Consider the following 27,761-nt stretch of genomic DNA (forward strand, 5'->3'; position numbering starts at 1 on the left):
AAATCCTATATTTGCAAACGTTTTCATGACTAGAACGTCACTTCCCTATTCAAATTTGTATATCTTTTGAGAATTCCCTTGATACTACCCACCCTTTTTTGGTTAGATAGTGCTTTTAGCTTCGATGGTTTTGCTTGTAGCATAAGAAAAAGCAATAAAGGTCTTTCCAAAAAAACAAGGCACCTAAATGAATCTAGGTAGTTGTCTTCCTCTTGACAAAGGAGAAAGATCCACGAAACTATCCTACCTATTAAGCACAATGTTGAAGTACATGGTAGGTTACACCATTAGCGACGGGCATAAACTTGGCATCATCTTTTTTGGTTTTTTTGCAACCGTGCCACACCCACGTCACGTGGGTTGAACCATGGCAAGCATACTAGAGCCCTTCACCCATTACCTTCACATCATCTTATTTAAGCCCCGTGACAAACAGTTTTCAATTTTTGGCGAATGTAAGGTCATTGAATTCATATTGCAATGCTATGGCAAACGCTCAACAAAGTAAGGGTATGTATAAGGGTGTTGATTGGTATAAGGGTGATGATAAGCACTATGGTATAGTTCTCCGTTCTAATATAATCAGATAAAACACCTTCAAACATCGGAAGGAGAATTCACAGCAAGACAAGCACAAACGACTGATGATGGACAAGACTGATATCATGTCATGAACTATATACAAGCATATTTTTTTTTTCCTTTTGCTCGATATAAAATGAATTTATTTTAGAATACAGGATCGAGGAAGACATAAATGCCCGCTCATTAAACTTATGATAGCCTCACCTCACTTATTTACATCACAACCACATCCCTACCAAAACATGGCAGCAGCAACATGTCATTCATCTTCCAGCTTGCAATGAAGGAGGGATCCAGATGTAGCCATGAGTTCGAACATATCCAACTTGCTCTGTAAGCCGATCTGCTTCCGGTGGCCCTCTACTCCCCTCTGGGTATTTTACTGACTTGAACTCTCCCCTGTCGATTCGATGTAGAAGTGGGGTAAATATCTCCCATGCCGCCTGGTAAGCATACCCAAAATTGAATGAAAACAATCAGAGACTGAAGAAGCCACATGTCAGCTATCAAAGTTGGAAGGCACTCACTCTCAATTCATCCCTTCGAACAAAATGCTGCTGGTCTCCACGAATTCTGTTTTGACACAATGAATTGCTTTCAATTAGGACACCCATCTTGTGTACTACCATCTTGCAGTTTATGGAAGATGCATTGAATCCAAATCCACTTTGGAAACAACAGAAATCTTATTGAAAACTTGCAACATAACTTCAAGCAAACAAGTAATGTTCCCCTACACAGACTTACGTATCAAGGAGCAGCCGTTCATAGGCCTCCGGGATGACAATATCTTGATATCGTTGGCGATAAGACAAGTCGAGTTCACTTTGAGTGGCGGACATCTCCAGTCCGGGCTGCTTGACCTGGTTCATCAAAAAACATCATCAAAATAGAGCACACAGTGACCTGACATCATTGTTGAGCCTAAGGCTTGATGGAATACCGTAAGTTTCATGTACATGGCCTCAGACGGTTGTAATCTCATAACAAACTCATTTCTCCCTTGCTTTTGGCCTGGCAAAATGGCATTATTCTTACAAAAATACTAACCACCATAGTCATTTCATCCCAGAATCGCATGAAACAGAGAAAAAGCTCAAATTGTTACATCTATATATATCCCCTGGCACATCCTTAAACTGCACCCGAATTTCGGCCTTCCTGCTGTCTAATGCTTTTCCAGCCTTCATTATGAAAGGAACACCTGGATTACAACAAAGAGGAGACTTCAATGGCTTCAATCAATACAAATCAGTAGCTTACAGACCGACTGGTAATACCATCCCAGCGTTCATTATGTATTCGCAACACAATCGTCGCAAAAGTTGGTGTATTGGAGTCTTTGGGGACGGTGGGATCATCCAAATAACCATCATACTGTCCTAGGACGACTTCATCATCCTTAATGGGTTCAATAGCTTTCAACACCTTCATAAATATGCTCTCTCTCTCTCTCTCTCTCTCTCTCTCTCTCTCTCTCTCTCTCTCTCTCTCTCTCTCTCTCTCTCTCTCTCTCTCTAAAAAAAAAAAAAAGCTTCAAGTAGAACAAACATCTCGAGGACAAAGTTGGTCATCACAGAGTGTGATCCCAAAAAGTGTCCATAACAATAAATGACCAAGTCTCTCTCTCTCAAAAATACTCTATTACAATAAAAGTCTCCAGGTGCACAGCCTCAAGATAAATGTATAAAGCCAATTATTACATAGTTGTGATGTCAAAAAATGTCCATAAGCTATACAATAAATGCTCGCAATGAATTCTTGGTTTTCAAATAAAGTCTCTCGCATCTCTCCAACAAATACATTCTTCTGTGATCCAAGAGGGCAAAGCTCTCCTCATATTGTGTCATGAGTACAGCAAGAGGAACATCTCTATCAAAACTACATGAAGGTACATCAATATCCTAGGAACCACCTAGTGAGCTTAGGAGAAACGGGTGGTACCTCTACCAATGAAGAGCAAGCCTGAAGAGGTGGATCCCTGCACTTGTATACCTCTCTGATTGGAGGTGTTGGAAACAGGGTTGCAGGGAAACACACACAGCTTGGAGAAGACGAAGAAGCTCAAGGCACGCAACAGAGAGTATGTATTGCTTAGTGCACAATGAAAGATAAGATAGCCCTAGAGTGATGGGTGCTACATTATTGTATTAATTTATTTTTTAATGTTTTCCCCAAAACTCTTGCAAAGCTGCGAGTGAACATTGCATGGCCAATGTGAAACGGCTGCGGCCGGACAGGTTTCTCACATCGAGAGTCTAGGTCGGTCAATTTGGGACTGGTCGGGCCACTTAGCACTGAATTCTGATGAGTATAAAAGCCTGTGTGCGCCAAATGGAGTTTGGGCCACTCGGCAAGTCACTTACAGCTTTATAAGTTGGTGGGCACTAGGAATTTAAACCGAAGGGGCCAAATTGGACACATGGCAGTAGGAGGTGAACCTGCAGAACACCTCAGCAAGAGGGGGCGCCCAAATGAGGGTGGAGACTGATTTTTGGTCTTCACTATGAATTATATAGTGTGTATGAGTAGTGGGTGCAGGTATTTTCTCTCACACATCTCTCTCTCCCCTTTGCACATATCGTAATGCCCCACTAGTTGGGCTACTCAGACGATCATGTACAATTCTGAAAGTTTTATGCGCGTTTGCCAAGGCAAGAGCCTTCTGAACAAGTACCGGATTACCTAATTGCTAATCCCCCACAAGTACGCACAGTTCCATCGCGAAAGATTGCAAATTTGGAGAGTTTTCTACTTGTCCAAATCACAAGGGGACTGTCCCATTGCATGCGGGAGCCCTTGGGACACGTGTAGACGTGTTCGTTCCGCTGAAAACCATCCAAAACAGAGAATTACAGCCTGCTGTGTTTTTTTGCAGGTTTAGGGTTTCGCACATAAACTGCAAGAGAACGCCAAGGGAGCCTCGGGAAGGCCTTGGCATGCTTAGACAAGGCTTTGGGCACCTGGCAATGACAAAACAGGGAATTATAGTATGCTGAAATTTTGTTACAGCTCACCGAAAAACTTCTAAAATGCGAGGGAATCCGTCCTAGAGGTGTACTTTTGACCTGCAAGGTTTCGGCGCCATTATGCTGCCGAAACCAAGTCGAAAACCTACGTTTTCGGCCCTTGACAGGATTGGACAGCTTGGTGAGAGTTTGATCGAAGTGTTCAGATCCTCCATTTTCAATTGAAAGAAGAAATACCGGAAGGGGCGCCAATCTTTGGGGCCTACAGGGTGTCGGACTTCGTGTGCGCAGTGACATTCTAGTCGTTGGACGCATCTGTGCTCGCTTTTCTTCTCAGTGCTTTGTGTAAAGTTAGCAAGTAATTGAATTAGTACCACCCTCTACCGTATACAGGCCGGTTATATGGTTCCATCCACAGGATAGTCACTTTTTCTTCAAAAAAGTGCAGCGTGGACTGTTGTGGGTGAAAGCAACACAGAGTTAGTCAATATGGCAGAGAAGAGAGACCAAGTACCTGAAGAGGAACCTTCCTCACATAGCACAGAGAAAGTTCCTTCAACTCTTTAAGAAGAGGATAGGTTGTCCAAAGTTCAATTGCGTAGCTACATGGAAATGTTTAAGCGGTTGGCTAACAACCCAAGGATGCAAGAAGTCTTACAGGCTCCTACACATGAATTTGAGGCTCCGACACAAGGCATGACTGAACAGTTGCAAGAAAAGGAGGTTTCAAATGCACAGAGATCTCGTGATCTCGAGGGAAAGCCCATGTGATTGAGCAACCATCGGTGTCCATTGATCCCAAGCAATTTGCTTTACCTGGATAGGAACCGTTTGTGAATGGTCAAGGGAGCAATGTGCAGGCTATGCATCAGACCCTTCCGTTACCTACTTCACACCCTCGTTATTTTGGAGGTGGTTCAATGTTTCAAGCTATGGCTGGACCTTCCACAGGTTATATGCCAGGGAATGTGTTTGGGACAACGCAAACAGGTATGGTTAACCCTATGTATGAAAACATGGGTGTCCAACCAGGTTTTTAGGGTGCCTATGGCCAATTTTGAATGCCTGGAACGCAGTTTGGTATGACCAAAGCCCTATGGTGATACGATTACCTGGATGCTCGGATGTGGCTGATCCGGTGTGGTTTTGGACATGATTGAGAGAGAAGAAGCTTGTTGTTTTTTTCCTGATTTTTGCTTTGGTTGTCACAAAAAAATGACGTGGCATGACCACCTGTAGGCTGTGACCGGACAAAAGTGATGACGTGGCTGACCGTACAAACGCCCAAAAAAGTGTGTTGGCAAGCTGACTGTACGGACGCTGCAAATCGCGTTGACAAGCTGACGTGGCACAACGTAGGAAAATTCCGCTTTTCACATTGATAGGATGACGTGACATAACTGTACGGAAATTCCGCTTTTAATGGTATATTTTTGACCAACTGCTTTTGAGTTTACAGGCTTTTGGGGCTTTGCTTTTAGCACCCCTTGTAATGTTTATAAGTGACCCAAGGGGACTCACTTCTCAGAGGATCTGGACGCAGAGTCTGAGAGCGAGCACCCGCGGGAGTTATACTTTGCTCAAAGATTAATATAAAAGAAATACCGAAAGGGGCGCCAGTCTTTGGGGCAAATCTCTCTTGGCACGGAACTACGTCGGGCCGTGTCGACTCTCTTGATTTGTGAATTGTTTTGAAGTGAATCTGTTGTGTTGCGAAAGAATCTAGACTTGGGGTGTCCAAGTTTGTTACAATGGTATCAGAGCATCAGGCGTGTGCTTTTCTCAAAAGCATATCGGTCCTATCAAAGAGAAGGCAATGTTAATCTCTCTTTCATTTGTACAGATACGAGTCTTATCTTCCCCCCCCCCCCCCCCCCCCACCCCGGGGCTTGACCAGCAAACACAGCACTGCCCAGAAAAAGAAACCTGACTATACTAAATAAACATTGTTTTGCATGACCATCAAGAAGGTATGCTTACGCAAAACAACAGAGAAGACATGCACAAATGAGATACACAAGAGGCATACTTCAACAGCTACACACCAAGCTAGGGCACTTGGGCAATTACTGGAATTTGATATTGATATCAAAGAATCTTCGTGCCCTGACCCCGGTTTGATATTGATACTAAAGAATCTTCGTGCCCTGACCCGGATTTATTAGTCATTCCCACCCTTCGTACATCGCGCATCGCGCGCGCTTCGGTCTTCATCACTCTGTCTTACAAGGTAAAGCTATAAAGAATCCCAAATTACACATGGGTTCTCGTATCTGACAGAGATAACACCTCCTAGTTGAAATCAGGCGCGGGAACTGAAGAAACGAATGAAGTTTTGGGCAAATTTTTCAACGGAGAAGTTTGCCAAAGCAAAGTCCAAGCGTCAACTGCAGGTTGACAAGGGTGTGAAAAGGTTGTCAAGTACTCCAAAGATGTAACAGACTTGGACACTCCAAGTCGACAATCTACCGCGACAGCACAAATAAACACTTCAAAACAGTTCATAGTTTACAATTGATTCAACACTGGCCCGCCGGAGTTCTGTGCCTAGAGTTATTGGCCCCAAAGACTGGCGCCCCTTTCGGTATTTCTTTTTGTATTAATTTGTGTTCAAAGTACAAAAGTGCGGGCAGGTGCTCACACTCAGACTCTACGTCCAGATGCTCTGCGTTGTGAGTGGCCAACCCACTTATTTAAAGAGTACAAGGGATGCCAAAAGCAAAGCCCCAGAAGCTTCAAAAGCTGAAAATTAAAAGCTTGTGCTTTTTTTTTCTCTCTCAAGTTCTCTCTCTCTCTCTTGCCCTAAAAATAAAGCAAAAGAGTTCTCCTTCCCTCTCTTTCAATTTGCGTAAATTAAAGCAGTATCCAAATTCTGTCCAAAAATCAAATCTGCCGTAGAATTCAGCCTCCCTAATTTCCGCCACGATTTGCGGGCTGCCACGTCAGCAGTTGTACGGTATGCCACAACAACAGATCTTCCGCATTTCACGAGGCTGCCTTGCTGCACCATTTTGGGAGTGTGTCTGTGTGTGTTAGGGTTTGCCACGTCACCATTTTGTGACATACCCCCCTCCTGAAAGCATTGTAATCGCCCTCAATTACACCTGTGAAACAGACAGAAGCCATAAACTGCCTTAGCAAACACTAATTGTTAGTACCGACGCACTAGGAACACACATCTAGCACATGTACCAATCGACAGTCACATCACACGACATCACTTGACATCACAAGACATCACATGAAAAATCACATTCAACATTCATTCGGATCTTAGACCATGATTTATCGGCAATGCAGTTAGCAATGGCATCTAGATCCACTCAGGACCTCATAGATGCCCGATTGACTAACCCCTATTGCAACCATGTCTATTCAGACCAAAATGCTGCAGTCATTTCGTCTATCAATTCCTGCACTTAAAAACAAGTCGAGAACAAATCAGTTTTATATTCAGGAATTCCATTTCATGAAGTCATACAGCAGAATACTGTCAGATCTCAGTATCCCTGAAGCTCAAAGAGACATCAGTGACTCTAGTATTCTAAAAATCAAGGCATCTATTGACAAAGGAGCAGAGTAACTCCCCTCTTGTGCAACCCACTGCAACAGATCTCTGGCCAAAGCTGAATTCAGGGTTCCATTTGGAATAGACTATGCTACACCAAAAGCTTCAAGGTAAAGGTTCACAATATGAGGAGTATTTGCTAGGTCCTCCTCCTTCATCCACTTCGCATCCAATGCAGGATAGTTGTCGTGTTGGCATCACTTCGTGCTTTGTCGACTCTGAAATCACCGACTTCTGTGACTAGATGGCATATGGAGTTATTTTAACCAAGAACCACCTTCTTACTTTACCCTTATTCTTTGTGTCCTTATGTGCCAAAATCTGTTCAGGAACAAGGATCTCCTCGTTTTCCTCCACTTCGGGTTGCTCGTGGCTCCCCATCATCAGGCACATCACCTTTGAAAGGTTTCAAGAGACTCACATGAAATGCATTGTGAATCCTCCAAGTGTCAGGCAATTTCAATCGGAAGGAGACATCGTTGATCTTTTCGGAGATTTGGAAAGGTCTGTATTATCTCATACTAAGCTTTGGAAAAAGCCTCTCCTTTCCCTTCTTCTTTCTCAGGCGTGCCTTCTCAAAACGTAAGAGCACCCAATCAACCTCCTTCATTTCAAATCACGATGATGGGGATCTGCTGCCTTTTTCTGTCTTTCCTGAGATTTCTGCAAAGCCTCGCGGACCTTGGCAAAAGCCGTGTCCAAGTCACGCAAAAAATTATCTTCCATGCTTAGGAAGGGTGAAACCTTCACAGTACCTTCAATAATCTCAAATGGCGCCTTCCCTGTCGAAGAGTGTATCATGTTATTGTAGGCAAATTCCACCAAAGATAGATACTTTTCCCATTGAGTCTTCTGATTCGAGATATAAGACTTCAATAAATCAAAAACCACTAAATTGGCAATCTCAAATTGCCCGTTAGTCTACGGGTGGAAAGATGACGAGAACTGCAACAGCGTGCCAATGTTCTCCCAAATTGCCTTCCAAAACAAACTCGTAAATCTAGGGTCCCTGTCAGAGACGATCGTCTCGTACATGCCATGTAATATGAAAATCTGGGCCACAAACAGTCTCGCTAAGTGATCCGGCTTGAATGTTTTCTTACTGGAATGAAATGAGCCTGCCTGCTAAATCTGTTAATAACAGTCCAGATACCATTGTGACCACTTTGTGTTCTCGAGAGATCAAAAATAAAATCCATTGCAATACTTTCCCAGGGGCGGGTGGGTATGGGCAAAGGCTGTAACAATCCCTGTGCTTTATGCCTGTCAAACTTGACCTTCTGGCATACCAAGCAACTACGCACAAACTCATCCACATCCTTCTTGAGTCTCGGCCAAAAGAAGTATCTCTCTACCCCTTTCATGGTGGTAGCAATGCCGCGGTGACCCGTAAAAGGCGGACAATAGCATTCAATCATAACCTTTTCCCTCAACGGCTGTGTAACCCACAACATGGTTTTCCTCATCAAGTAGCCATCCCGAATGGAATATCCCGCTATTGTCTCCCCATCCTGTATCCGTGTAAAGATATCTGCAAAATCCGTATCCGTGGCATATTGATTGACCATATTCTCGAAGCTCCTATAGTGAATCGCGGAAATAGCCAAAACCAACGGCTTCCGAGACAAAGCATCTGCCACCAAATTCTTATGTCCTTGCACATGGACAATCTGGAAGTGAAACTGTGACAAGATGTTTGCCCACCGCATCTGCTTTTCCGATAGCTGCTTCTGTGACAAGAAGTAGCGTAAACTCTTATGGTTTGTAAAGACAGTAAAATCCGCTCTGAGTAGGTAGTGCCGCCACTGAGTAAGAGCATGGATAATCGCCAAAAGCTCTTTCTCATAAATCTGTGCTGTCAATTCCGGCCTTGAGAACAATCGACTCTTGTAAGCAATGACATGGCCTTCTTGCATTAAGACCGCACCTAGACTACGACCACAAGCATCACAGTATACTTCAAATGACTTCTGCAAGTCCGGCAAAGTCAAAACTAGTCCTGTAGTCAATTTCTCTTCCAAAGTCTGAAAGGCAGTCACCTCTGTGGGTCCCCACAAGAAAGGGACTCCTTTCTGTGTCAAGATATGCAAAGGGGAAGCAAGCTCTTTAAACTTTCGAATGAACCACCCGTAGTACGAACACAATCCCAAGAAGCTTCTAACTTCATGGACATTCTTCAAATCGGGCCAATCACGGATAGTCTCTATCTTGGCCGGATCCATTTGCACTCCTGTTGCTGACACAATGTGTCCCAAAAAGTGTCTCTGGTAGGAAAAATTCACTTTTCTCGCATTAGTCACTAACTTGTAATCTCGTAATGTCTGAAAGACTTGAAGCAGATGATCTCTGTGTTCTGCCTCATCCTTGGAGAAAACAATGATATCGTCAAAGAAAGTGCCAACAAATAGCCTGTACTCTTGAAAAATCATGTCCATCATCCCGTTAAATGTCGCAGGAGCATTGGTTAAGCCAAAAGGCATCACCAAAAACTCAAATAACCCAAAAGTCGTCCGAAAGGCTGTCTTGTAGACGTCTCCCGACGCGATTCGGATCTAATAATATCCACTCTTCAAATCAATCCTACTAAAACACGAGGATCCCTGTAATCTGTCGAGTATATCATCGATCCTAGGAATCGGAAATGTGTTCTTGATGGTGATTTTGTTGAGAGCTCTATAATCGATGCACATTCTCCAAGATCTGTCTTTCTTCAAAACCAACAACACTGGAGAGCAATACAATGAAGTACTAGGTTGGACAAGACCCTTTTCCAAGAGGTCTTTCACTTGGTTCATTATCTCTTCGTTTTGGGCTCGGCTCACACGGTAAGGTGGCCGGTTAGGTGGTGTGCTTCCAGGAATAAGATCAATAGAATGATCTTCAGGACGAGCAAGTGGTAACTCGCCTGGCAAGTCCTCTGAGAAGCAATCGATATGAGAGTGGAAAAAATCTTGGCGTTCTTTATCAAGTTCAAACATATTTGTCCTATCCTCATCACTCAACTCTTTCATAAAGATCGAGTAAACAAACAGACTGTATTTCATTAATTTGGAAATGGTCGAAGCTGATAGTTTAATATCAAGTACAATGGTTCTATCCTTCTCTGTGGTCAATGTCGCTTTCCTCGCCCGATAGTCGACTACGGCGTTGTTCTTGTGGTACCAGGGAATTCCTAAGAGAACATCACAACCTTCCAAAGGCATTATGTAAAAGTCCTCATGCCCCAAATACCCCTGACAAGTGGTCCCATCCAATCGGGAGTGATCTTGATCCGTGCCGCCAATTCCGGTGAAATGAAGTTGGCCTTGGCTCCTCCATCAAAAAAGATCGGGGCTTCTTGGTCTTTCACTTTGCCCCAAGCTCGGCAAAGTTCTATACTCTCGTTCATCGAGCTGGGATCGGTACCCACGCAATCCGGAACCAGTCTTGTTTTCATCTTGCCTTTTCTTCCACGTTCCTCAGCTGCTCTCGAACTCTCAGGCCTTTTGTCGTCCTTGTCGTTCTGTTCTTTCTGTGCCTTTTTAGGGCACTTCGCGGAGATATGTCCAATTTCCCCACATCCAAAGCACTTTCCTTCCTTGATGAAGCGAGCTCTCTCCTGAGGAGTGAGCTTGGGTCGTGCATCTCTTTTCTGGGTTGCATCTTCCTCTTTCTACTTTCATTTGTCGAAGTCTGTTCGGCTCTTTGTGTCATGATCTCATCGGTGGGGTAGGTCAAACTGCCAGAGTGAATGGCAAAACCCCATTTCGCATGACTCATCAACTCCTAAATGGAAGCTGACTTTTGTTCTAAGCAGTGATCTCGAATCTCTGTAAGAAGATCCAAGGTAAACCGCTCAATCTGTTCCTTGAACAAGATCTTCTTAAATGAAGAGGCGGGTAGAAAAGAGTTCCAGATCTCTTGCAATAAGCGTCCACTGTATCCTTCTTGGCCATCCAAAGATGGTTCCAAGCAGTTCGTATATCACGTTCATACTCTCGAGTCAGCCAAGAAGAAATAAAAGCCTCTTGAATTTCAGCCATATCACTGGCGTAGTCTTGTTTAATAGAAGCGTGAACCACCAGGTTCGAGCATTCCCCTTAAAGTAAGAGGCAGCTCTCCGAATCTTAAAGTGCTCTGAGTAACACCCTCCCGCAAAAGCAATGTCAAACTGTTGTACAAAATACAAAGCCTTCGAAGCATCTCTATAACCAGAAAACGTGTCAAATTTGATTGATTGTCCACCTTCCTTAAACTCTCGGACTTTCTTGCTTTTGTCTTCCAGAAAGCCATACTTGTTGGCTTTGTAAAAATTCTTCTTCTTTGCGTAAAAGCTGTTGTCATCAGATTCCGAACTCTCTGTAGACGAGTCCTCTGTAGAACTATCAATCACGGAACAAGATTTAGACTTCTTTGCCTTTTTCTTGCCCTTTCCGAAGCGTTGCTTTTTGCTTCACTTTTTGCCCTTTCTGTCTTCTTTGCTCCAGTCAGATGAGCTAGAAGACCTGTCAGAAGAAGAAGAAGAAGAAAAAGAAGAACTGGGTAATCCTTCAAATCGAACACGCTTCTTCTGCTTTCTTGTCTTTTCAAAAGTAGACTGACGACCCAAATAACCCGGGAAGTCAATGCCTTTCTTCTGCTTTTTGCCGTGTTTTTTAGCTTTGTTCTACGCGTCAAAAAGCTGAGCAATCCGGGCATCAACCATCCCTTCTAATTCTTTCTCAGTATACCTCTTGGGAGTAGGAGGTTTCTTGAGAGCGGGTTTTCGGGGTGGTTTTGTGGTCTTCTGCCGCTGCGTGTCACCTCCTCAAAAGAAGTCTCGCTCATATAATTTGCAAATTTTGGGTCCTTCGCAAAATTGAGCATCATCTTTGTTGTCGACGCTCCATCTCTTGACGCTCTGCATGAGTAGGCCGAGGCGGGCAGTACTCCTTGTCTGAATCTTTGTTGTGATCCCTTCCCGCATCTCCGGATGCAGAGGGAGTTGACTGATCTTTGCCAGAAGCCATAAGTGCCGCAAAAAAAAAAAAATTAGGGAACGGGTTTCTTGTAGAAGAGAAATCAGCAGTGCTCTGATACCACTGTAACAGACTTGGACACTCCAAGTCGAGAATCTACTGCGAAAGCACAAATAAACACTTCAAAACAGTTCACAGTTCACAATTGATTTGACACTGGCCCGGCGGAGTTCCGTGCCTAGAGTTATTGGCCCCAAAGACTGGCGCCCCTTTCGATATTTCTTTTTGTATTAATCTGTGTTCAAAGTACAAGAGTGCGCACACTCGGCCTCTGTGTCCAGATGCTCTACGTTGTGAGTGGCCTACCCACTTATTTAAAGAGTACAAGGGATGCTAAAAGCAGAGCCCCAAAAGCTTCAAAAGCTAAAAATTAAAAGCTTGTGCTTTTTTTTTCTCTCTCAAATTCTCTCTCTCTTGCCCTAAAAATAAAGCAAAAGAGTTCTCCTCTCTCTTTCAATTTGCGTAAATTACAACAGTATCCAAAAGCTGTCCAAAAAGCAAATCTGCCGCTGAATTTAGCCTCCGTAATTTCCGCCGCGATTTGCGGGCTGCCATGTCAGCAGTTGTACAGAATGCTACGTCAGCAGATCTTCTGCATTTCACAGGGCTGCCCTGCTGCACCATTTTGGGAGTGTGTCTATGTGTTAGGGTTTGCCACGTCACCATTTTGTGAGTTTGAGCAATGGTTACTTTCAACACCTCCAAACGACGCAAGCTACGGTCTGGGGGACGTCGTTTGGTTGTAAGAGGCCTCTATATCTCTCGGCCCGGACCTTTTTTGGTTATGCGAGAGCAGTGATGAGGGACTCGATGAATACCTCCCGGCCCGGACCTTGTTAGGTTATGCGAGAGGAGTGTTCATTGGCGACTTTATGTTTCTATGTCATGTAACATGCATATGTGAGCATTTGTGTTGCATTGTGATGTGCCAACTACTAAATATTCCTAATTGTATGAGATTGCCTGGGTATGTAATTTTAGTGCATCAAGACACCTGTGGAAGATCAGTGCGGTCTGGGTGTGATGGCTAATTTTACTACGCCGGAATATCAAGAGTTCTGATCGGGAAGTCAAGCCATTGAAGAACGGAGCCAAAATGTAAATCCCATCCAAGGGGCCAAAACCCTAAGGAGAAGCAGAAGAAGAAGAAGAAGAAGTTTTACAAACTTACAAAGTCTTGACGAGTGGCCTATTTTTAAAGAAGAGTTCCCACCAACTTACGGGACCCCGTCTGATGGGGCCCAAGTGACATAAAGGCATTACAAAATAAGCAGAACACACTCAAAAGACTTTGCACAGCAAAATATGATGACGTGGCACCTGTACGGACATTCCACACTTCGCGGCTAATTTTTTGGAAAATCCCGAAATTTTAGGAAAGTGTTTTTTTGGGATCAGCTTTTCATATTTGATGCTTTTAGGCTTTGGGCCTTTAAATATGAGCCTTGTGGGCCTTCTCTGGCACTCTTCAGTGTACAGATTACAGACGAGGTGCTCCTCGGCTGTTGTACTTTGCGAATCAGCAATAATAAAGAAAGCGTTTGGGGCCAGTGCTCTCTTGGGGTGGAACTTCGCCACCCCCGTCTAGTGTCGTGCTCTCTCTCTCTCTCTCAGTTCGGTTGTTATTGAAGTTCTTCTTCTTCTTTCTTCTCCTTCTCCTTCTCCTTCTCCTCCTCCTTCTCCTTCTTCTTCTTCTCCTTCTTCTGCTTCTCCTTCTCCTTCTTCTCCTTCTTCTTCGTCTTCTCCTTTTGCTTCTTCTGCTTCTCCTTCTGCTTCTTCTTCTTCTTCTCCTTCTCCTTCTCCTTCTCCTTCTGCTTCTGCTTCTGCTTCTGCTTCTGCTTCTCCTTCTCCTTCTTGTTGCTAGCTGGACTATTTCTTTATTTTTAATGATTAATTTCTTTTAATGAAATTAGGACATTTTAATGTGTACACTAGAACTGTTAAAAGTTGGAATATTGTAGCTACAAGAAAAGCCATCAAGAACGGACAACTCTAATGTGTCATTTGATGGGTGACGAGAAAACATCGCGAAGGAGTTTCCGTAAGTTCGGTGGAAGAGACCGGGTTACGGGTGCCCCTAATGCGTCACATGATGGGTGACGGGTGCATCAGAAAGGGGCATTCTGTAGGTCAAGGAGGAAATCCGAGCTAAGTAAGAAGAATACGCGTAAGAACGCAAGCACAAGAATAAAGATGGGTTCAAAGAAGCTTTTTACGAAAAGCAGGACGAAAAGCAGGACATTCGCGGGAGGGTAGATGCTTTCCCGCGAGGAATCTGTGTTTGCATTGCATCTGTGCCCGTGTACTGCACCCGGGGACGCCTGGAATGTGTTTGTGTAGCATCGATTTTAACTCACTGAGTGGATTTTTAAGTTTGAACAGGTTCACACTTTATTTTAAAGTTTGGCCGCCCACTTTTAAGTGGGCAGCCCTTTATTAATAAAATAAAGCAGAGGCCCCAAAATCCTACGCAAAAGCATGGTACGGACAGGCTGAAACAACGATCCCTCTCTCCTCTCTCTAGAAGCGCCAGAGCTTTTGTTTTTGTGCCTTATTTCCGCCGGGTGCAAGGGCCTATAAAAAGGCAGCTAGCGTTACAATTTTCTACACGCAAGGAGCAGCAGAAAGAGCCAGCCCCGGGATTTTGGAGCAGACGTTGGCGACAGAACTCTGCAAGTGTTCATGACGACGGAGTACGGAGGTCACTTTTCCGAGCGAGGAGCGACAGGTATAATTTGTCGATACGCATTGCGAGTTGTTGCTTTTTGTGATTGTTTTACAAGAATTCTCCCTCACGGGAAGTATGGCCTTTGTGCCTAAGTCCCTCTCAGGAAGCAACGACCCTTTGGGTGTAAGACTAAAGAACGGAGGGGTTTTCTCCGGATCTTGTGCTTGTATATGAACTCTCTCTGAATAAAGATACTCTTGACGGGGGGGAGACCAGCCCATCTTCTAGTCCCCAATACTGAGTCGATCTTCTCCCTTCTCTCACATTTGCAAAGTACTTTATTTTTCAGATTTCTAAGTGCTCGTGTACGCTCCCGTTTTGTGACAGTGGTATCAGAGCCCGGACTCCTCTCTTTCTCTCCAAAGAAGGACGATTCCGGGAAGAACGGGAAGAAGCATGTCGAACCAAGGGAGAAGCGTTGAAGAGGAGCTTCAACAAGTGCGAGCTCAGCTTGCAGATTTGCAACAAGTCCTATTGTTGCCAGATGTCCAAAAGCTCTTGGACGGAATGAAGAGAACGAATGGAACCGATGCCGCCGGGCATCAAGACCACACTGTTGGCGTGAGACCACAGGAGGATAGAGAAGAAGAACGTGTCGATATTCACAAAGGATCTTCGGATCGGGAACGTGCCGAGATGCACAAAGGATCTTCGGATCGGAATGAACGGCCTACTCCAAGGAAAGGCCAGGAAAAAGCGCTGGAAAAAGCGCTCTCTTTGCTAGACGAGAGCAAGGACATCTCTATCTCATCTCCATCTTACTCTCCTGATTATACTTCTACTTCTCAATCTTCTCGCAAGAAGAAGGAAGCCGCTACTACTACTACCCTACATCAATCTAAAGATAAGCCTCGATTCAAGAAGCATGGTCGCAAGTCTCATCATCGCATGAGAGTCTTCAAATCGGACGACAAGGACATCTAGTTCGAAACCTACAACGGACGGAGAGATATCTCCAAAGCACTGTCCTTCATCAGGCAGTTTGAAGTCGCCTTTACCAATGGCCACTTCACAGAAAGATCCAAATTGCGCCATGTGGGGATGCACCTCAAGGAAACGGCAAGTAATTGGTGGTTAGCCAAGATTCTGGAAGGTTCTCAGGCCAGAACTTGGGAGAGATTCAAATCTGAATTTTATGAACAGTTTCTTCCCGCTGACTTCGAGCAGGACATACGGAAGGAATGGGACTGGCTCGCCCAGAAGGAACATGAGAGAGTAACGACCTATGTGGACAAGTATTGGTCGGTTCTTCTGAAGGTCACTCCCTTCATGAAGATTGCCGACGAGGAAAAGAAACGAAAGTTCGAAGCGGGTCTCCAACCGCAGCTTCGAAAGAGTATGAAAGTGTATCCGCATGACACTCTTCAGAGGATGATGGAGTCAGCAATCATTGCTGAGGATTTGCACTCAATTGGGACGCCCAGAAAAATGGAGCATAGCACTTACCGTGCGAGACAAAGAGGGGTCTACGATGACCAAGGGGGCCAAGGAAGAAAACATCCTCCATCTAGGGACTATGATCATTCTAAGGAGCCAGAGGGCAATGGCAAGCGAACTAAGTATCTCTCTCCTACTCAACTTCAACCCTTCAGAGAGGAAGGAAGATGCTTCTATTGTGGCGAGAAAGGACATATGAAACCGGATTGCCCGTTAAAGCAGCAACGGCAAGAACACGCCCCTACGAGGATAAAGCAAGGAAGGAACCCGCTCCACCAAGCTCGAACTCTATTCCAGATGTTCAAGGAAACATAGAAACGGAGAAAGGGAAGCGTCAGCTTTTGAAGGGCTGGGGGTCTTTGAACAACCAGCGAGTATTGATTCTTTATGATCCAGGATCCACGGATAACTTCATCTCCCTGGATATTGTAGAACGTTTGTGCCTCACACCGGCTCAGCTTGGCACACCGGTTACATCCGGATCGGCATTCGAGGGGTTGACAACCAATGCAACTCCCGTGCAAGGACAGCTCAATCTTCGGATTGGCGAGTACAAGGACCGCAAATCATTTTTGATGGCACCCATCGAGGGATGTGATATCATCTTGGGTATGCCATGGCACTTCCACGACACCTGTCCCCGATTATATGGAAAAGACCCTCACTTTTGATCATGGGGGTAAGAAAATAAAGATTCATGCCGATGTAGGAGATTGGCAATTCCCAATTGTAAGTCGTATCTCCATTAAGAAAGAAATGAAGAAGTGTGTTTCTACTTACTTGATTTTTGCACGTGAGAAGGATAAAACTAGTGGGGATTCACTCTCTAGTTTGGAAATTAAGCGTTTTCAATTTATTGAAAAGTACAAAGATTGTTTCACAGAAACACTCCCTGATGAACTACCTCCGGTACGCCCAGAAGATCACCGCATAGATCTCATACCGGGTAGCTCGCCTCCCAATCAACCCCCTTATCGGGTGAGTCTTGCTCAGCAAGAGGAAATTTTGAAGCAAGTCAACGAGCTTCTAGAGAAAGGGTTAGTACGGCCAAGTACTTCACCCTACTGCTCTCTAGTTCTACTGGTGCACAAGAAAGATGGCACGTTTCGAATGTGCATAGACTACAGGTCTTTAAACAAGATCACGGTCAAGAATCGCTTTCCGATCCCTCGGATTGATGATATACTTGATAAGTTGCAGGGTGCAAGTGTCTTTAGTCGCATAGACTTAAAGAGTGGGTATCATCAGATACGGATCGCCCCTGAGGATGTCCATAAGACTGCTTTCCACACAACCTTTGGACTATATGAATTTTTGGTAATGCCTTTCAGCTTGATCAATGCTCCTGCGACGTTTAATCGCATGATGGACCGCATTTTCAGCCCGTATAGAGCTTTGACGGGAGTATTCTTTGACGACATACTCATCTTCTCTAAGTCAGAAGAGGAACATCGCAAGCACTTGGACCTAATGTTTCAAGAATTGCGAAAGCATGAGTTGCATGTGAATGCAAGAGCGAGTTCTTTCTCTCAGAGATACACTATCTCGGTCATATAGTCTCTCACAATCAAGTGAGTATAGATCCTGCCAAGATCCGAGTGGCAGAAGATTGGTCTATTCCCACTACAGTACATGATGTACGTAGCTTCTTGGGATTATGTTCGTATTATCGAAGGTTTGTCCGAAGATTTGCCCATGTAGCAGGACCACTTCATGATTTGACAAAGAAGAAGATCCCTTTCAGATGGGGATCGAGACAACAAGAAGCTTTTGATCGGCTCAAGTACTTGCTAAGCCATGGACCTATTTTGATAGTGCCTGACTTAAGGAAACCATTTGAGGTTCACTGCGATGCTTCAGGCGATTGCATCGGAGCAATGTTAAACCAAGAAGGCCATGCAGAGGCTTATGAAAGCAAACGGCTTAAGGATGCAGAGTTGCATGCATCAATCTACGAAAAGGAACTTACGGCTGTGATTCACGCCTTATCCACTGGAAGGACTATCTTCTAGGAGCGGATTTTGTGATCAAGACTGATCACCAAAGTTTGCGGTATTTTCTTACGCAAAGGAAACTATCTGAGAAGCAAATGAGATTGGCAAACTTTTTGTCTATGTTTCACTTCCAGATCCTTCACACGGCTGGGAGTAAGAATGTGGTTGCAGACGCACTGTCTCGGCGACCAAGGGTGAACGCTATCACTTCGGTGTATCACCAAGAATTAGAATCACTACCGGATTTGTATCCGAATGATCCAAACTTCTCCACCAACTGGGGAAAGCTACAGCGTGGAGAGAATGAGTTCCCTTATTCCATTCGGGATGGTTATCTCTACCACCATCAGGCCATTTGTGTTGCAGAACCATTAAGAAAGAAGATCATGAATGAAGCACATGCTTTGCCTTATGCGGGTCATCGGGGTATTCTCCCTACGACCTTAGCAATGGAAAGATATTTCTTTTGGCCTAGCCTTAAAGCAGACATTGATAAGTATGCCAGGGAATGCTTGGTTTGCCAAAAAGTGAATTATGATCGGCATAAGACGCCTGGGTTGCTACAACCTTTGATTGTGCCTAATGAACCTTGGGAAAGTATTGCCATGGACTTCATCATGGACTTCATCATGGACTCAGACTGGAAATGACGCGATCTGGACCATTGTGGACAGGTTTAGCAAGCAAGCACACTTTATACCAGTCAAGAAAACGATCAAAGCAGATCATATGGCTAGGGTCTTTCTAGCACAGATCTTTAAGCATCATGGAATGCCTAAGTCTATTGTGAGTGATCGAGATCCTCGCATGACAGGAAATTTTTGGCGTGCCTTGATGGATAATCTTGGTACGAAGTTGAATTTTTCGTATGCCTACCATCCTCAAACGGACGGGCAAAGTGAGGTAGCCAATTCCACAATATTGGATATGTTAAAAGCTTATGTGTCAGACCGGCAATCTGACTGGGAGAAGTATTTGCCCCTTGTCGAGTATGTGTATAACAATACCATACACTCATCGACGGGGAAAGCACCTTTTGAGATTCTCTATGGTAAGCCTTTGCTTCCACCGATCCTTTTAACTAAGGATAAGATCTTTGCAGCAGATGAATTTGTCCGGGATTTTGACACAGCCCACGGGCAAGTTAGGAGAGCTATTCTACGCTCTCAGGAAAAGCATAAGAAAGCTGCAGACAAGCACAGGAGGAATCTAGACTTAACAGTCGGACAGTTAGTCTTACTCAAGTTTGAGAAGGCAAGACTTAAGAAACAAGTGTCTCATAAGGGGAAGGTGGTAAAACTTTCTACCCGTTATTATGGGCCGTTTAAGATCACTAAGCAAGTGAATGATGTCACATTCCGATTAGAGCTACCGCCTAATTGGAGGATCCATAATGCTTTCCATGTCAGTTTACTCCGGTCGTATGTGGGACCGCCTCCGAGTCAGCCTAGTGCTGAGGAACCTCCTGAGGTTGAGGAAACAGAAGAAATACTCCAACCAGAGCAGCTAGTAAGTCATCGGGAGCGGCCCCTCAAGTCCAGAAAGATAACACGGAAGTATTTGGTTAAGTTTAAGAACTATTCGAATTTAGATGCTCAGTGGATGACTCTGGAGGAATTAGAAGCTTATCCCAAGATACTGGAGGTATACGTCCAAGCACTACAGTTGACCTGAGGGGTGTTGCTAATTGGACTATTTCTTTATTTTTAATGATTAATTTCTTTTAATGAAATTAGGACATTTTAATGTGTACACTAGAACTGTTAAAAGTTGGAATATTGTAGCTACAAGAGAAGCCATCAGGAACGGACAACTCTAATGTGTCATTTGATGGGTGACGAGAAAACATCGCGAAGGAGTTTAGGTAAGTTCGGTGGAAGAGACCGGGTTACGGGTGCCCCTAATGCGTCACATGATGGGTGACGGGTGCATCAGAAAGGGGGCATTCCGTAGGTCAAGGAGGAAATCCGAGCTAAGTAAGAAGAATACGCGTAAGAACGCAAGCACAAGAATAAATATGGGTTCAAAGAAGCTTTTTACGAAAAGCAGGACATTCGCGGGAGGGTAGATGCTTTCCCGCGAGGAACCTGTGTCTGCATTGCATTTATGCCCATGTACTGCACCCGGGGACGCCTAGAATGTGTTTGTGTAGCATCGATTTTAACTTACTGAGTGGATTTTTAAGTTTGAACAGGTTCACACTTTATTTTAAAGTTTGGCCGCCCACTTTTAAGTGGGCAGCCCTTTATTAATAAAATAAAGCAGAGGCCCCAAAATCCTACGCAAAAGCATGGTACGGACAGGCTAAAACAGCGATCCCTCTCTCTCCTCTCTCTAGAAGCGCCAGAGCTTTTATTTTTGTGCCTTATTTCCGCCGAGTGCAAGGGCCTATAAAAAGGCAGCTAGCGTTACAGTTTTCTACACGCAAGGAGCAGCAGAAAGAGCAGCCCTGGGATTTTGGAGCAGACGTTGGCGACAGAACTCTGCAAGTGTTCGTGACGACGGAGTACGGAGGTCACTTTTTCGAGCGAGGAGCGACAGGTATAATTTGTCGATACGCATTGCGAGTTGTTGCTTTTTGTGATTGTTTTACAGGAATTCTCCCTCACGGGAAGTACTGCCTTTGCGCCTAAGTCCCTCACGGGAAGTACAGCCTTTGCGCCCAAGTCCCTCACGGGAAGTACGGCCTTTGTGCCTAAGTCCCTCACGGGAAGGAACTACCCTTCAGGTGTAAGACTAAAGAACGGAGGGGTTTTCTCCAGTTCTTGTGCTTGTATACGAACTTTCCCTGAATAAAGATACTCTTGACGGGGGGGGACCAGCCCATCTTCTGGTCCCCAATACTATGTCGATCTCCTTCTCCTTCTTCTCCTTCTCCTTCTCCTTCTCCTTCTCCTTCTTCTCCTCCTCCTTCTCCTTCTGCTTACCTTCCTCCCTCTCTCTCTCTCTCTCTCTCTCTCTCTCTCTCTCTCTCTCTCTCTCTCTCTCTCTCTCTCTCTCTCTCTCTCTCTCTCTCTCTCTCTCTCTCTCTCTCTCTCTCACACACACACACACACACACACGTCTTCACAATGCTGCATAGGCTCTGGTCAATCGCGTATCTGCTACACGCTTCATGGAAAATAATGGACCACTGAAAACCACCCCAAGATAAGTGTATGTATCTGCATACTCTATAGTCTCTCAATCATATGTAAAAGTGGGGACGGACCTCCTTGCCCACTGCGCCGTGGTGTTAAACACCGTTACCTTGGTCTTACCAAGGTTCACAGACAATCCACTGTCCCGTGCAAATACATGCAATGCATCCAAATGACGCTGCATCCTCTCTGGAGAATCAGAGATCAGCACAATATCATCAGCATATAATAGCAACATAATCCATGTCCTTGCAAGCTGGGCACCTCTATCACCCTCTGTATGTACATAATCTGAAAACTCATCTACATATATCCCAAAGAGAGTCGGAGATAGGGGACAACCCTGCTTCACCCCAATGGTGGAGTGAACCATGTCGGACATGCCCTGAGTAGTGCATACCTATCCTACCACTGACCTGTATAAAGCTAAGATCCCCCAGATCAGCTCTGTGGGCACCCCCATGTCCTGCAATCTGCGTATGAGTCTGGCTCGTGGCACTGTATCAAAGGCCTTGCGGAAATCCACAAAGCTACAATATATCATTCTGCCATGGTGTCTACCCCTCCTCAATAATGGCTCTGAGTGTCAAAATCTGGTCAAGAGTGGAGAAACCTCTCCTGAACCCTGCATGTCCTACTGCCCGTATGCCCTCTCTCTGCCCATCACTCAGCTCATGCTCAAGAATTGATGCATATATCCTAGCTAGAGTGAACCAACCATGATGGTTCGGTAATTCCCGAGAAGCATAGGATCTCTCGACTTAAAGATAAGCACAATAGTGGACATACTCCAAGTCTTAGGGAAACCCTCATACATGGCTCTATTAAACATCATAGCAAAAGGCTCTGCAAGCATATCTCTGGCATGGATAAAGTGCTTTGCTACCAGACCATCATGATCATGTGCTCTTGCTGCCTTCATCTTGTCAATGGCTTTTCTTACCCTCTCAACAGTAAAGAAAGTACATGTTTCTGGGCATGCCTCTGAAGGGTCAGGCAGAAGTGGCTGCCCCGATGCTATGTAGAGAGATGTAGCATATTTCCCCCATGTCTCTGTGGAAGTGATGGCTGGCGGTGGAGAGTGCTCATTGAAAAGCCTCCATGCTTCACTAGAGTCCTGACTCATATAAACAGTTGGTATAGATCACGCTCTAATTGAGATAGGTAAGCCCTCTTCTTTCGTCGCACTAGGCGGCGGAAGATAATCCGTGACTGTCTATGTGTAGTAGTACCCATGAGCACCTCTCTCCGTAATCTGATCCTCATCTCTCTACACTCCTCATCATACCAACTGTTCTGAGGCATGCTCCCAGATCGTCTGCATGTGGGCTGGCTGTGGGGATATGCCTCTGAGACTACATCATGTAGCGTCTCTGTCAGAATCTAGGTGAGCTCATCTAGTGGTCGTCTTGGCTCCCGTGTGCATAGCTGCCTGTATATCTCATCAGTGTACACATGATCCATCTCCCTCGTGAAGGTATACTGAGTATGTGTGCCCGATCAAGCAGTATGCCTCTGGTGCCTCTGGTGTTGTTATATTGTTGGGGCTGCTCGGACTCCTCTATCTGTGACTGAAAGAAAGCTCTTTTGGCATTGGATTACTTCTTACGTGATTGTTTGTTTGCAGGTGTTTTTTCTCTTGGGAGGAAGTAGGAGCAGGAGAAGGTCACCGCAATTGCTTAAGTGGGCTCTTTTATCTTAGCCAAATCAGCCCAAATGGTTGCCATGCCCTTAGATTTGGGCTTATTAGCTTCTTAGATCAGAGAATTCAACTTCTCAAGTTTTAGAACAAGAAACGGAGGTTCCTGAGATAGGGCGGTTACCCTTAGGGAGCAAGGGGGTTGAAGAGTTCGGTGTGGGAATCTTCAGGGATTTTTCAGTGCGCGCGCACGCGTGTGTGCGTGTGTGTGTGTGTGTGTGTGTGTGTGTGTGTGTGTGTGTGTGTGTGAGAGAGTGAGAGAGAGAGAGAGAGAGAGAGAGAGAGAGAGATGAGATGAGATGAGATGAGATATTAACGTCTTCAACCTATGAGACCAAAAGGTTACATGTGGTGAATCTAATACCAGGTCTGGGTAAGAAAGTAGTGGGTAGGGGGGTGGGGTGAAAGCTGATACAAGGGGAATACAAAGTGTGAGCTGATACAATGGAGCGCTCTGACAGTCGAGGCATCATAAACATATACATCAGTATCCAAAAGGCTATAGAGATTCAATTTCCTTTAAGGTAGGCATTCTGTCGGGACGGCCATAGTTACATGGCTTTAGTATGGATCGGCTACGCCCATTTCAGTACTCTCTAGATGCACCCTCCATCTCCCTCACTAGGGCAGAGATTACGAAGCTCATCAGACAGGACTTGATTCAGCTGGATACGAAGAGGACATGGATACAACCTACACATGAGCTAGGTAGGAAGATGACTTTCTATAGAGAGCATCTTCTCCAACTCACGGAGGATGGTTTTGTGATCAGACCAGGATACATGGACACTCATCTATCCCACGGAATACGATGTGCTATTGGTTATATACGCACATCCTCACATCAGCTAGAGATCAAGACAGGCAGATTTAGAGGAGTACCCACTAAGTCCAGGATTTGTCAGGTGTGCCAGATAGAGCCAAAGACAGAGCTACATTACATATGTCACTGCCCAGTATACTATGAGATACGAGGCCGCTTCACTGTCTATTCAGAGAGGGTTTTGGACCACTTTCTAGAGTCATGAGATACCAGGATCAGAGATTTTCGGATTATACTTACTGGAGATTCGCAAACACAGAGAGGACCTCTTGAAGAGGGGCACAATGAGAGAGATCCAGCAACAGAGGAATATTTACCAATATACAATTCTGGTCCACAGCTACTCTAGCCTAGTGCCTCACCTCAAGGATTGACATCCCATATTTTCAGTCCACACCCTAGCTTGGGTGTCAGGACAAGCACTGCCAACACTCTCTGTCCAACTATGGTGGTCATACCAGATGGCACGCAAATGAGCCAGATAGGACTTCATAACTGCCCTAACCCAAGGGCCTCGTTCACACTGGTTCCACAGAGCTCAGGAACCCATGCTCATGTCTAGGAACGTGACACTTTCCCTTATATACAATTGCTGTCCTCAGCAATTTCCTCGTGAATAAAGCTGGGAAACCAACTCTTTAATAAACCTATACTTAGTTTCAAGTGTATGCACTGGCTGCTGCTGCAAATCGAATCTGTAGTGAGTACAAAAGCGCACAAAATAGCGCGCGCAAATTCGGTCCTTGCTTCTTAGGTCTTTCTCTGTTTAATTGGTTGAAACCTCCTAAGTCTTGCCAGGAAAGGCAGACGGAGGAGCCCTGCACCACAAAAACTCCAACAACCAAAAAGCCTAGAGGCGAAGCAGAAGGGCAGAAAGAGAAACCTCATGAACAACACGAGAAAAGGCAGTGAGCAGAAACCACACCCAAGGTGCAAGCTTGCAGGATTCTCAAAGTCACCTTCATCTCATTTCCCAAAATCTTAGTCTAGCTTATCACTGATGCACGGGGTTCTCGAGGTATATAGCTGGAGGCAGAGCTTCAATAACTCTCTATAGTTCTCTCACTCGAAAGTAAATCAATGGTCCTGTAAACTGCAAAGTCTTATCAGGTTACTGATGCTTTCTTTTCTTTCTTTGAACTCGTCCTTAGAGGGGCTATGTTATCTTCCAGTTCTCTAGTTTTTGGATGCTTCTGGAATGAATTTCAAAGCACACTAATTGTTTGAGAGTTGCACCAAGTTTTCATCACTATGCAAGAGAGAAAATACATTTGAGAACAAATTTGGTCCATAGTCTTCCTTGTTCTTGTTTCAGAATTCATTGAAATTGAGTTGTAAGACCTCATAAAGTAACCTCCCCTAAAGGCCCCATTGCACAAGGAATGTGCATATGTGTGGCATAGAGAAGCACGAGGAAAAGTTCACAAATTAGAGAAACCATTTCGAGGATGACTGCGACCAGATGCTGTGAAGATGTAATACCTTGACTTTCTCATCTCTAATGTCTTCTGGGTTTAATGAGACTGGCTTCTCCATTGCCACCAAACAGAGTACCTAAGTGAAAGAACCCTCTAATGAGTAGAAGCCCACAACAAGACTTAACCACAAATTTAATACTCTTCCAAATCACCTGCGACAAGTGATTTTGAATAATATCGCGAATGATGCTGGATCATAGGAAATTGGTACAATTAGTATTTGCCTTTGAGATTATAGAGCCAGTGAGGGAACACTTCTTGAACAAAACATTCAATCCCTTTAACAAGAACTAACCCGTATTCATCAAAGTAACCTCCCCGTCCTTCTGTTCCAAAGTCCTCTTTGAACACAATCTGCATCCCACTAGTCATTATTAGCAGCATGAAGATGAAGGCTTGTTTACCCTCACAAAAATAAAAAGCTCCCAATCTACAATAGCTCTAGCAGCTTGTAAAACTTAACAACTAATTTGGGGCTTTTGAAGATACCTGCACATTGTCAATGTTGTCACGGTTCCATAACGGCAAGAAAAATCGATTTGCAAAGCGCATCACAAGCTGCAATCATATTACAAATACAGTGAGCAAAATGATACCCATGAAATGAAGAATAACACTTGCAAAAAAGAGAGCTGACCAGATTCTGCACAACCTCCTTTCCGAGATAGTGATCTATACGATAAATCTCTTCCTCAGAAAAAAGTTGACCTAACTGATTACTCAATTTATCTGATGAGGCTATATCCTTTCCAAATGGTTTCTCAATAACCACCCGAGTCCACCCACCTATAGCATCCCACACTTATTTTGAATGAATCCCATCACTGTCTTTGATTCCTATGGTCACAAGGAAAAATAACTTACGTTGGTTCATGCAACATTTCTTGATCATTCCACTCACCACCGGATAAACAGATGGTGGCAAAGCAAGGTAAAATAGCCTCCTTGTCTCGCCTTTCTTGCCACTTGTGAGCTCTTCATGTCGCGCAACAGCCTCCTCTAGCTTCAGGTACCCTTCTTCAGTGTTATAAGGGCCAGAGATGTAAGTTATCTGTTCTCCATGAAAGATGGCTGAAACTAGTCATTATCAAGCACCATGCTAAAAGAGTGTACAAAACTTTGCCAAGCATGATACAGGAAGGTGCTGCAACGGAGACTGTGCAAGACTTTTGTTGAGACTGTACCAGATCCAGAAAAGCCTTCACGACACTTGATGGATCCTTGCTCGGATCAGTCTTTGCAGGTTTCAGGTATCTGTTGTCGCATTCAATAAAAATCAATTCTTTATAATCTCAAATTCTGCAAAATAAACAATCTTAACAAGGTTTGTGGCATGTGCCCTAGATATAGCATAGGGATTCAATATATCATCTTCAGATAACGGCTCTCACATTGCTTATGACGAAACCAAAACATAAAAATCTACCTCAATAACATCCATAAGATCTAAACTTCTAAGCTGTAAGAAGGGCACTCTAGCACAGAGTACACGATCAAGAGACACGATTGTACTAATGAAAGGAAGAAGACTTATACTGAATTAAGTAAACAATAATTCCTACTTTATCAATCAGGTCTAAACTTGCACAGTAAAAGAAGGGATAAAATGCTTGCATTAAACACACAAGGAAGAGATACATACACCTATAAAAGAAAGAAGACTCCATGTTGAATTAAGAAAGAAATAATTCTTACTCTTGAATTATAACAATAGCGTACACAAGAGACGAAAGTGCAATTTATTAGTTTCAATTTTCAAACTAATAGTCAACATGAGACTCTATATTGTAAGGATCTGGAACAATGCATTACATGACAAATTTTAACACAATCCTAAAAGAGTGACGGTACAACTCCTTACTTCCTAGTTTAAGCTATAAAGTGTAATTAGATGCAACAATATAAGGACCTAGATTGACGCATTACTCTACAAATTTAAGCACAATCTTCAAACCTTGACAGCAACTTCACTGCTCCCAAAACAGGATGACAGATGCAACAGAATTTAGAGAATAGACGAAATCAAGCAATCACACTAACATTATCCTTTTTGTCGACATTGAGTTAGTGAATTTGACTTTGCATTATTGATGGTTCTTGAAAAGAGAATGTGATGGGGAGGTAGATCTCTCAATGTAGATGTGGAGATGTAACAAACTTGGACACTCCAAGTCAAGAATCAACCGCGACAGCACCAAATAACCACTTCAAAACAATTCACAGATCACAATAGATTTGCACTGGCCCGGCGGAGTTCCGTGCCTAGAGATATTGGCCCCAAAGACTGTCGCCCCTTTCGGTATTTCTTTTTGTATTAATCAATCATCAAAGTACAAGAGAGCG

The 27,761-nt window shown here is 44.3% G+C and overlaps 1 protein-coding gene across 2 annotated transcripts in view; it reads right to left on the reverse strand.

Moving 5' to 3' along the window:
* Window positions 1-630: 630 nt before the first annotated feature.
* The window catches only part of LOC147449829 (glucose-6-phosphate 1-dehydrogenase 6, cytoplasmic-like), a 45,244-nt gene continuing 18,113 nt past the window's right edge, over window positions 631-27,761 (reverse strand). For both annotated transcript variants that reach the window (XM_086522187.1, XM_086522186.1), the window contains 13 exons: window positions 26,603-26,672; window positions 26,283-26,469; window positions 26,056-26,204; window positions 25,908-25,976; window positions 25,714-25,772; window positions 25,571-25,607; window positions 25,423-25,494; window positions 1,866-2,013; window positions 1,694-1,789; window positions 1,529-1,599; window positions 1,333-1,448; window positions 1,113-1,158; window positions 631-1,028 (listed from right to left, as the gene is read on the reverse strand). In XM_086522187.1, coding sequence (XP_086378313.1) covers window positions 849-1,028; window positions 1,113-1,158; window positions 1,333-1,448; window positions 1,529-1,599; window positions 1,694-1,789; window positions 1,866-2,013; window positions 25,423-25,494; window positions 25,571-25,607; window positions 25,714-25,772; window positions 25,908-25,976; window positions 26,056-26,204; window positions 26,283-26,469; window positions 26,603-26,672 — 1,300 coding nt within the window. In that variant the 3' untranslated portion in view covers window positions 631-848. The remainder of the gene's footprint in view (window positions 1,029-1,112; window positions 1,159-1,332; window positions 1,449-1,528; window positions 1,600-1,693; window positions 1,790-1,865; window positions 2,014-25,422; window positions 25,495-25,570; window positions 25,608-25,713; window positions 25,773-25,907; window positions 25,977-26,055; window positions 26,205-26,282; window positions 26,470-26,602; window positions 26,673-27,761) is intronic.

The sequence above is a fragment of the Adiantum capillus-veneris genome, chromosome 10 (genome assembly GCF_014529385.1).
Source record: "Adiantum capillus-veneris isolate H3 chromosome 10, ASM1452938v2, whole genome shotgun sequence".
NCBI classification, from domain to species: domain Eukaryota; kingdom Viridiplantae; phylum Streptophyta; class Polypodiopsida; order Polypodiales; family Pteridaceae; genus Adiantum; species Adiantum capillus-veneris.